The 11,868-nt window shown below is 32.9% G+C and overlaps 1 protein-coding gene across 7 annotated transcripts in view; it reads right to left on the bottom strand.

Annotated features, from left to right (window-relative positions):
* Positions 1–629: 629 nt before the first annotated feature.
* CATSPERT (catsper channel auxiliary subunit tau) overlaps positions 630–11,868 on the bottom strand; it is a 160,186-nt gene continuing 148,947 nt past the window's right edge. For 5 of the 7 annotated variants that reach the window (XM_078451010.2, XM_078451013.2, XM_078451011.2 and 2 more), the window contains 3 exons: positions 8,538–8,612; positions 3,914–7,420; positions 630–1,110 (listed from right to left, as the gene is read on the bottom strand). In XM_078451010.2, coding sequence (XP_078307136.2) covers positions 763–1,110; positions 3,914–7,420; positions 8,538–8,612 — 3,930 coding nt within the window. In that variant the 3' untranslated portion in view covers positions 630–762. The remainder of the gene's footprint in view (positions 1,111–3,913; positions 7,421–8,537; positions 8,613–11,868) is intronic. The other 2 variants (XM_078451014.2, XM_078451015.2) reach the window with 2 other exon arrangements.

The following is an 11,868-nucleotide window of genomic DNA, read 5'->3' as shown; positions in this document are numbered from 1 at the left end:
GCACTGAGTAATATATAAAATTGTTGAATATAACACTGTATGTTAATTATACTTGAATTTTAAAAAAGAACAGAACCAATTCTTGTAAGTCTCTGATTTAAATCTGATGTCAATTTTGCTATTTTTGCAGTTTCTACAGTTTTATGTGGTTTCCTAACTTTCATGCTACTAAAGAGGCCCTTATATAGTTTTTTGAGTAAGTTAGAAAGGTAAGTAAGTTAGGAGGTGCCTCGGGAATTAGTATGAAATCTGTTATTATCTTTATTTATAGTGTAACCATAAAAATAAATAAATAAGCAGTTATCAGATGATATTAAAATTAATAGATGTTCTATAAGCCCAGAGAATCACATACTGTGGAATCTGAAAATATTAGAATTGAAAAATAAGAGTATATTAATAACAAAAGGCTAAACATAAATAACTGTAAAGACCCTGAAAACTGGGTGGACAGGAATAATTTAGAGAATAACAAAGATTTGGGAAATCAGAGAACTATCAACTGGTGATATTGTTATCTAGTGAAAAGGGGGAAAAGCTGGAAAATAAAACTTAGCAAATATGAACTGAATATGTGTTTTTTGGTTTTTTCTTAAGGTTCATAAACAAAAACACATTTACATCAAAAGTGCTTCTTTTTCATTTTAATTAAAACAAAATGGTTCTAACAAGATGAAATTTGGTTGCTGACTTCTATCACATAAAAGGACAGATCTCCAAACCATTTTGTTAACTGGAGAAATGATATTATGAGTGTTGATCTTACATATCATTCTGGACTTTTAACATTTGGATAATATCACAAATGAGTGAACACTTTTCAATATTTTCTTTTAATTTCTTTTTTTGCCGCATTCTATGGATTTCATAATCTGGGATTGCATCATTTATATGAACTAAGTCTGCTGAAACCATTCGAGGACTTGTAAATTTTCCATTGTAGTTTTCTCGTCGTTTGTTAACCTCTGGAGCAGTATTCAGTCTTGCAAAGTGTTTTAACTGATTATGGCTATAATTTGGGCTCTTTCCTAAAAGTGTTGCTCTTGATTTTGCTTGTTCAACATGCTTAAATGAGCTCACAGGTATATCCTCAAATCTATCCGAACAATCCTAAATATTAAAATAAAAGATCAGGTTGGTGAGTTAGTTTTCTTAAAAGAACATTTTAAATTTATAAGAACTGGAGTTTGTAACATCAACAGTTAAAGACAAAGAATGAGAGCACCAAATATTTTATAGGCAGCCCCCAAAATCAGATCCTACACCCAATGCCTCCTATTAAATACTATCATAGAAAACATGCTTTAAAAAATAAGTGTCATTATTTCAAAGGATCTGTTTTTCTTTTTTCTTTTTTAAGAGAGAGAGAAAGAGAGCACACACATGCAGGTTGGGGAGGGGCAGAGAGATAGAGAGAATCTTAAACAGACTCCATACTCAGTACACTCAGCACAGAGACCCATGCGGGACTTGATCTCATGGCCCTGGGATCATGGCCTGAGCCAAAGTCAAGAGTTAGATGTTTAACTGACTGAGCCACCCAGTCTAAAACTGGCTTTTAGACAAAAGTCTAAAACTGACTTTTAGACAAAGCCAGTCAGCCAGAAGAACTCTATTATTCTTCTCCAAAACGAAATTTCCCCAATCCCAAATATAAGTCATGAACTCGTACTTTATATTATCCAGGGTTTCATTCTTTTTTAAAAAGTAATAAACATCTTCTTTAATATACTTTCACACATACATAAAGAGCCTGGGATATAAAGATACAGTCATACCATTTATATTAAAGTAAAAAAATTATGTACATTCTGAAAGTAAACAAGTAAAACATTTAGGAAAATAACTGGAAGAATACACACCAACTTTTTAAAATGATGGTTAAGGTGGTGGGATTATGGGCTTTGTTTTCCTTTTATCTTTTTTCAAATGTATATACTATGGCTATATTTTATAATAAACATGTAATAACCTACAATTATCCCTAAGAGGGAATGGAACTATTAGTCATTCCTAAACTAGTATAAACTAGTTTCCTCTGCAGTTTGAACATCTTGTCCCTTAACGCTTTGCAGAGATGGCCACACCAAAGGAATAAGATACTCTGATTTGGAGACAAGGTGGGAATGAATTAATAGAATTGGAGGGTGAGAAGAGGTTGTGCAGGACTGAGAAGAATTGAGGCAGTAAGAAAGAGATTTACAGAAAAGGAGGTATAAAGAGTATAAAGACAAATTCTATCTACTTTACAATTTTGCCTGGGTTTGAAGAAGGCAAGGAAACATTCTTCCTCTCCCCTCTTATGTTAAGGGGAGCAATTAGGTAAGCCACATTATTAAGGGAATTTCTGCTACTTTGGTGAGTAATATATAATTCTTGCTTCACAGATTAGATAACTGATACTAGAATACCAGTGGAAGGGCATGGACACCCACACAACTGGTTATTTTCTGGATGCTCCTACAACTCAATTTCTCTGTCTTCCATTTTGATTCCTTTGAGAGATTCTCAGATTTTAGAAAAGAATCAGATGAGCAAGTCTTTCTGATGATCTGATAACGCCCTCCTACCATTCAATTCTCTTTCTCTGTTGTCAACTTCACTAGAGAGAAAACTTTAGGTACTTTGGTTTAACAGAGGAAAGTAAAGATAACTCTACCTCTCTTGCCCACTCTTAGGATAAAGTTTCTGAGACCCTGTATGATCTCATATGATATAATAAAAACACAATTTCTTCTGTTTGGAAAAGTGACATTAAAGATTCCATTTGTCCACAGGAACTTCAGAAAGTCTTTACTTTCCCCAAATTATGGACGCATCTTCTACTTCCTTTTTCCAGTAGGCACATATGCTCACTCAATGCTAAATTGCCAACTTTAGACAGAAAAGAGAAATCCAAAGTTGGTATACGCTAAATTGATAATATATTCCCAGCTACTAGTTTTACTATTTACTAAAGGTAAATATTTGCTTTGCTATGGAAAGCAAATTCAAAGCAACTGTTATAAATCTATTTTCTCATTCAAAGGATTATGCACATCAAATTATGTAATATCATTTTGGGATTTATGGGTTCTCCCAATTGTGTGTCATGCCTGTCTATATATACTAACAGAGAAGAGCAGCAGTCCAGAAAATTAAAGTCCCTTCTATTTCTAGATTTTAACTTTGCTTCAGAATGGTTTGTATAAAGTCTGGTAGCAGTTTTACCTTCCTAACTGTTTTATGTTAATATTATAAATAGATTTGAATTCTCAAATTTCTCAGCACATAAGATAAAAGAAGGGCAGTGGTAATAGAAGAGAGTAGAAGTTAAATTAAAAATTTTCCACTCATAATCCAATAGATTGTAAATTTTGCATATCCTAATGCTTATCACAATAACTGACACATAATATCTTTGTTTACTGAAACAAAGATAATTCAGTAATCTGAAAAATACTTATATTTGCATGAAAACAAAATCCCAGCTATGTTTTCATAGTATACAGCCACTGCCAATAATTGTATAGGTTGTGCCTGTACTGCAGCCCCTGGCTGAGGCGTTGAGTCACGGCTGAAATCCAGCCAGTTTTCCATAGACAGGGCTATGTGCTTTGGCTCTAGATACTCAGTCTACAGTCTTCCCTGAGGAAAGGGTGCCTTTCTAATTCATGCTCCAGAGGGAGTACCCTTTATCTATTTTATACTAAGGCACTGAGTCCCCTGATTTTGTGACTGCATTTTTAATTGGGTAAGGTGAAATCTGAATGTCAGAAGAAATTTTTTTTTTTTTAATTTGAAGGTCTGTATATCTTGGGGGTTATCTATGAAGGTTATATACACACTTGCATAGAGATATATATGCCCTAAAATAGATTATTTACAATTCTTGCCAAATACAAAAGTAGTAGACTTAGAAAAACAGTATTACATGTATAGTTCTTCTTGCAGTCCAATGAAGCAATGTCCTTGGAACAGATTTCCTTAGAATTCTCGCGGTGGGCAGTGTGGTTGGTAGTATCCTAACTAGTTTGCTAAATGACTTCTTTTGTTTGTTGACATGGTCTCTTTCTTTTCGGACCTTGGGCTTTACATTTTCTCTCTTTAATACTGCTGGGAAGAGGGATGGTTTTGAGTTTTTCTCAGCTTCCACAACTTTATATTTAAACGACTGTAATTCAGGGAATTTGGCACATTTTTCATTGCAAATTCCATTTGTCTTTAGAGAAAGAGTTTGTATTTTTTTGTATTGTGCAAATGTTACTAAATGTTTTTTATTATTATTATTATTTCCTTTCAATCTCTGAAAATACTGGTCTTCTAACTTTGATTTCTCCCCAGCCTCTAAATTGAAATGAGTTAAAGTGTTAGTCTGCCTGGAAGGAAAGGTGTATCTGTATATATATTCTTCATTTTCATCTCGCATTTTGCAATTAGGAATTCTTGGATATGGTGACAGTACTGTTTCAAGTTTTTCTTGTGCCATCAATTTATAGATGTTATTATGCTCTTTTTTTTCAAGAGACTTCGTTTTTAGTGTCTTTTCAAAGCAAGCATTTGACTGAGCTGTTTTTGATTTACCACTCCAACTATGCGGGTCTTGAACTTCTGTTTTAAAGTCACAATTTTCTGCTCGAAGAAGCTGCATAAAACTATGTTCACTCCTTTGTTTCTTAAGTACTGTATCTGTAAGTCTTTCTGATGACTTATTTAATGGAATTGCTTGGGTATTTTTGTTGAAAGAAGGTTGTGCTTTAATTAATTTCAGTGTTTTGGCTCCTTCTTTAGGACAGTATCTTTGCTGTTCCTCAATTATTGATGGATTTTCCTTAATATTCTGTAAGGAAAAATATTCTTTTTCTTTCTCTTTGGTCAGTTCTGTTGCTATAAGTCTATCCTCAGGAACTTTTTGTAAAGTGGTTTTTTGAACAATTTTTGAATATTTATTTTGCCTTTCTGAAATCTCCTCCATAAATTGATTTTCTTTTCTAAAAGATAATTCTGGTGATACACATTTTAATGGTATGGATCTAGTATTGATCAAATTTATATGCTGGTTGATCCCCTCTAATTGACTTTCAGTTATTAGTCCTGATTTTGAAAGTTTTTCTATAAAAAGACTCTGGAGGTGTTTGCTTAAATCAGCTCTTAGATTTAATACTTCATTTTCTGATAAACCTATAAGATAGTTTTGTAGAGATTTACTTAAAGGATATTTCATGTGTATGTCAAGTCTTTCACCAAAACTCCCCCTTGAAGTGTCTTGTCCTAACTCATGAAAAGATATTGAGGCACTTCTAGATCTTAGAGAAGACATGTTTGAGTGTATAGTCTCAGATTCTGTCTCTTTAAATAAACTGCTTTCTGAAAGGTTTTTTAGGAAATAGTTTTGGAGAATTTCATTTAAAAAAGATCTTAGCTTTATTTCCAAATGTTTATCTATGAAATGATGATTAAAATTAGTTACAAAAGACATGATTTCTTTCACAGTTTCTGAATATTTTTCTAGAAAAATATTCTGCCCTTTTGGTTCTGCTTTCTCATTCATCAAATATAGATTGTGATAGATTTTTGGTAAGTCTTCTTCAGTGATGTGTCCAGATTCTGAAAGTCTTTCTACAAGGTAATGTTGGATATGTTTACTTAGTTCAGATTTTAAATTTTTTATTTCTGACTCTGAGAGTTCTTCTAGAAATACACGCAGCTTTGGATTCAAAATAGGCTTACTGTCTAATTTATCTGCTTTATCAAAATTCTCTTTGATTTCTTCAAGGTCTTCTGTATTATTTGGAAAAGGATGCTGGATTAATCTTTCTAATTCTTTTTCTAGTTGTCTTCTTTCAGACTGATTATATTTGAAAAAAATATTAAACATATGTTTTAAAAAGGATTTTAACATTATTACATCTGAATCATTAAGTTTACCCATTAATGAGTTACTTAAATTTTCTAAAGTAGAATTCAGATCATTTTCTTCTCTATCAAACCTCTGACTGTTATTTAGCGTATCTGTTTTTTTATCTGGTGTTAACTGATATTTTGGATCTTGTAGGGGTATGTTTTGGCTTTCATCCACATATCCGACTCTATTAAAAGAAGTAGTTTCTTTGGGAATGATGAGTATATTCTGCTCTGAAAGAGGTACTGTTTTACTTTGGGTTTCTGAACAATCCTCTGTGGAATACTTTGGCTCTTCTTCAGCAAATGCTGTCTCTGTATCCAGCATGGAACTCTTTTGATATTCTTTATTTAATTCTATCACTTTAATTACCCCAGATTCTAAAAGACTATCTACAGGAAATGCTTGTATTATCTGGCTTATAACAGATTTGGCCTGTGGCAATTCTATTTCATCATCATTTTCTTCATAGCGAAGTAGAATGTTTGAAGATAAACTCTCCCAAGCAGTGGGTAATTGATTCTGCAAATTTATTGGTATCTCACTCGATTCTTTCACTCCCATTTCCAACTCTGAGAAGATAGGTGCAGTGAATATTTGCTTTATAACATAATCATGTGCAATGCTACTTACACCTGGTTGGGAACTAGACACTTCAATTTTTGAATTTTTCTTTTTGAAATTATTTTTTTTAATTGGAAAATCAATCTCACCAGACTCCAAGTGTTTTTCAGAGACAAATTCCCTTTCTACCTCTGGAGAATTTCTTGGTTCACCTACTGAAAGTGAATCTGCAGGAATATCTTTAATTTTTTGTCTTAAAAGAGACTTTGAACTTACAATGTATTTTTCTGAAAGCAAGCTATTTAAATCTTGAACTTTTTCAAATACTTTGTTTTCCACACTAGTTGGTGGTTCATCATGAACATGTAAAAGTGGAGAACTACGACTTTTCTTTCTTGTTTCAGTGTCCATAGGAACCTTTGGTTTAGAAAATAATTCATCTGATAGGTCTTGCAGATTTTTACCTAAAATTGACTTGAGCATCACTGATTGTTTTAAATTTTCTAGGTGGGAAGTAAGACTTAATGATTTTGAGAGGCGACATGTATTTACATTTCCAGTCATTGATGATTCTCCTTCAAAGTTTGGTAGAGATACATTTGGTAGTCTTTCTTTTAATTTATTCTTACTATCTAAAGTCGTTAGTGTGGTCATAGTGGGATCACGGGCGAAATTACTCTTAGTGTCTAAAGTCTTTATTGTAATGAAATCAGGATCACAGGCTAACTTAGTCTTAGTGTCTAAAGTCTTTACTGTGGTGTTACCAGGATCACATGGCCAGGTTTTATGAGTAGGTCTTGCAGTTTTTGAATATGTTGGGTAAGGAGGATCTTGGTCTTCATGCTCTATAACCTCTGTACTTAAAATGTTTCTGCATCTGGACATATCTTGGTCTTTCCTTTTTCTGACTGACATTTTGTTGTTTATATTCCTTATGAAAGGATCAAAACCATTCTTAAAGTTGAATTTCTGGAGCTGTAATATTAAAAATAAAAGGTAAGAAATTCTATAGTATTTATTTGAATTTATAATAAATTTTCTAGTTAAATTCTCTTTAAGAAATCTGTCAAGTTATCTACTCATCCACCTACCTTCTATAAAGAGAAAACTATTTTAAAATATTTGAAATTGGAATGATGAAAATTTTAATGCAAATTTTAAAAGTCATAATTCTGATACTATTTTGTGTCCAAGAGCTTTTCTGCTACCTAGAATATTTTAAAATACTTAAACAGCATTCATACATAGTTTTTTAAAAAACTTAATTTCCAGTGTTACCTGCACTTATTTAGACAATGGCTAACATCAGGATCTAAGTCCTATCCATAGAAATACTTACCATTTTAGTAGCAATATAGAACATTTTTATAATGCAAAGCAAGTAGTAGATATCCCATTAAAAGTATCATAAATATTTTACAAAGACTAACTTGGGAGCATATATCATCTGCTTTTAGGTCTGAGAATTTCAACAATGATGATGAGTTCTACCCACTCCTTAGCATGTCACAGTAGAGTTTTGCTTTTTGATGAAAGGTCTTTCAGAAATGGTTAAGAGAGAGCAGTACAAAAAAATTCTGGATTACAGTGAAATTCCAGTGTAATATCCATGAGCAGTTTTGTAGCTCTGGGAATCAAGTTAGTCTATCATGAAATAGTCTTTGGAATGCAGTCTCTTATTCCAATTTTGCCAAACATATTCTTGTGTTTGTTAATATAACATATATTATCCAGTTGAAAAAGGCAAAATATGAAATAATCAGCCTAATATTTTAGTTTATTTCAACTTAGTAGTTTAAGCTTTATTGTAATGGATACAATTTATTATATCTATTTTTCAAAAGTTAGTTGATATCCAGGTGATAGCATAAGAATCCCCTGGGTCTTTCTGAGAAATATAGATTCCCAGACTCCATTCCAAGATTTAGTTTCATCAGGTCAGAGGTAGGACCTGAGAACATGTATTTTTTCAAAGATAGCCAGATGCTTCTAATGGGTAGTCTGGTTTAGGAACCATTGAATTATATAAAGTATTAGAGAAAACTAGTATTTAAATATAATTGTTATTGGGATAGGATAATTTGGGACTCACCTGATATTTTGGTTTGAATTCTATATATTCTGGTCTGAAAGATGGTGAAATATATTCCTTTGGTGAAACAATCACCTTATAAAAAGAGAAATTTTAATTTTAGAATGCTTGTTATGCAAGGATATTTCCCAAGATAATTTTATTCTTTCAATAGTTATTAAAGATATAACAATTTAAAACCTAAATAAGTATTTTTCTCATAACTACTATAATTTACTTTGCCAATTATCAAAGAAATCTATACATATATAATACATTTGCATATATAATCTTAGCTTCCTTGATAGTATATTCAGCCTAGTGAATTTATAAAATCAAAACAATACAGAGCAACGTCAAGCAGAAACCAAAATAGAAAAGAAATAGAATTATCAGAGCAAATGTAATCTCATTTTAAAAGGTTGTAAAATGCTTTAGATAATAAATGGCATTTGATATGATATTGGGATATATAGCACTTTCAATGATTCTTTAAACTGTAATTGCTAAATAGGTTACTTAACGCTGACTAAGGAAACACTTGGTGCTAGATCAGGGTGTATAGGAGCAGGTATAGAATCACAGAACCACTGAATTTTTGTAGATGAAAGGTGCTTTAGAGATATTCCAGTCCTCCTCGTTTTATACAAGATCTGAAGTTGAAGTTGGTTGCCCCAAGTTACCCAGATGATTAGTAGCCTAAATCTTAGGTGTCCTAAATTTTCCATCACACAATCAAGACTGCAGTAATGTGCATCCATACTGACAACTCATCTAGAGAAAACTTGACACCATCACTCTGAGAGTACATAGTACTACAAGCCACTTGCTGATAAACTATCTCCTTTAGACAGAATGTTCATATATACCAAGTTAATTAAAATAACATTTCAATGAATGATGTTTCCATCTGTAACACTTTTGGTTTATATGTTAATATTAAGCAGTTAATAACACAACTTTATTCCTAAATTTTCAGCACCTTACCACTTTTGCTATTTTTAATTGCCTTAACACATTGACTAAATTATTTCTACAAGTTTCTCAATATTCCCCATTATGGTTTCTCCCTTTCAGACAAATGTGTCTAACTCTGAGTTCTTGAAATATATCTCAGACTTTCCCACACCTGTTCTTTTGCTTTTTTCTTTGCTTGAATTTCCCTTAAAAAGTTTAAATTATAACATTTAAAATCTCATTATTTTAAATAAATTTAGTAGAAAAATTAAAAATAAATGAAATATGACAAGGAAATGGAAGAATAGTGATTATGTATGTATGTGTGTGTATGTATGTATGTATATGGGTGTGTATGTACATATATATATGTAAAATCTCCTTTTTGTAAAAGACACAAAAAGTCCTCCCTAATGTAAGCATGAAAGGATGTATGAAAGGATATAAAATGCTAACATCTCTGGAGGAGAGGAAATAGGAAACTATTAACTTTTATTCTGTTTAACTCTGTATTATTATTTAGATGAACATGGAACACTACTGAATATAAAAACTCCAATACATTTATACTGGGGAGACATGCTTTAGGCATTCATCTCAGGAAGCTAGAAAAGGGCAATAAAACAAACCAATATAGGAGCTTTAAGATGATGGACTGAACATGTGGTTCTATTCTCTCCTACCTCCCAAGGTTCCAGTAAATTAACAGAAAATAATATTTCAAAAAGAAAAGTCTCATGGAAATACTGGAAATCAATAAGGTGAGACACAAGGATTTAGAAAGTTGAGAAAATTTAGAAAATATGAAAGAAAATGAAATTAATTGAATGAAAATCCCCATCAAGAAAGTTAGAGCCTTAAACAACAGAACTCAGGTGGGCCTGAGAAGCAATAAATTCAAGGTCAGCATATACAAAGAGAATCAGATAATGGTGTAATTGTCATAGTTATTAATTAAAGAGCTGTATTCAGAACAGCTGGATCTTCTCTATCTCAGTGAATACAGAGCATATATTGCTGGGAGCATTGTCTTTCCCAGTCACTCACCCAAAACATCAAGAAAAGAAAAAAAAAAACATCTTTCTAAAGAAAGTGAGCCATCTGTGTAGGTGGAGATCCTATGAGTTTTGAGCCTTGATGGGGAAGCAGAGTAGAGCTTGCTGTCACTTATATTTCCACATCAGGTAATAGAAAGGGTATAAAAAGAAAGAAAAGGAAGTTCCATCTAGGAGATTAAACACATGGGTTCTCTGGAAATGTTGTTGGGTCCCCAGCCATCCTGCCTACCCTCTTCCATCCCCATATACCCTCCAGGGAAGCCTGCCTGTCACACAGAGCATACCTATACAATTAACATATTACTTCATTTGCAAATATAAAATGAGCCAACAAAGTTTACCAGATATATGAGGAAAATCAATACATGGAAGTGAAGAATTAATATGAACAGAACAAACCCTGGAGTAAATAGAGATATTTCTGAGGAATGTGAGGGGAGGGTGATCCTTGGAAAAAAATTCTAAATGGTATCTCGAGATAATCAAAAAGGTATTGATATCCACTTAGCTGTATAATAAGCATCTCAAATACAGCATATACAAAAAAGAATTCTGGATTACTAAGACTGCTCCCCTCCCTCCCCTCCAAAACCCCCACAAAACCTTGACCTTTCTCTGTCTTTTCTCACTTCAGTTAATGGTGCTACCATCTACTGAATTATTAGGCTAGTAACTTAAGTATAACTCTTTAATTTATCTCCTTCTCCATCCATATCTAATCCAGTATTAAGTCCTGTGGTTGCTGCCTTCAAAATATATCAAGTGTTCAATCACATCTCACCATCAACCCTACCACTGTAGCACAAGCCACTATCATCTCTTTGCCAAACATTACTCTTCTAACTTGTTTCTTGTTCTCTGTGACAAAGACTAATAATTGCCTTACCACAATATATATGATCTCACGAACATAATTTTTTTTTAGCATTTAGGCAGAAATGTCCCCTGCGTAAAAAAAAAAAAAAAAAAAGCTACATTTTCCAGTGTCCTTTGAAGACAAGGGTAACTATGTGACAAGTTTCTGGCAAACTACACATAACTGGAAGTTGTTGGGAGAATCTTCTGAGAAAGTATCTTAAAATAGAGGCAGACTCATTTGACAGGGACCTAACTGACCAGCCTGCATTCCAAGTTATATGAGATAGACCTGAACTAGTCAGGCCTTCATGTATCCACCCAGCAAGGTTAAAACATCCACACACAATGATTTGCACAAAAGGTCTTCCTATGCTCTATCTAGTTCAATGAAGTTAACTGGGAACTGGGCTGACACTGCTCAAGACCAAGAGTGCTGCCATAACATAGGGGATAGAGCAAGAGTGAGTAAAAATGCCATG

Source organism: Panthera onca, chromosome C1 (genome assembly GCF_046562875.1).
Source record: "Panthera onca isolate mPanOnc1 chromosome C1, mPanOnc1 haplotype 2, whole genome shotgun sequence".
In the NCBI taxonomy this organism is placed as follows: domain Eukaryota; kingdom Metazoa; phylum Chordata; class Mammalia; order Carnivora; family Felidae; genus Panthera; species Panthera onca.
This window is presented reverse-complemented; position numbering and strand designations above follow the sequence as displayed.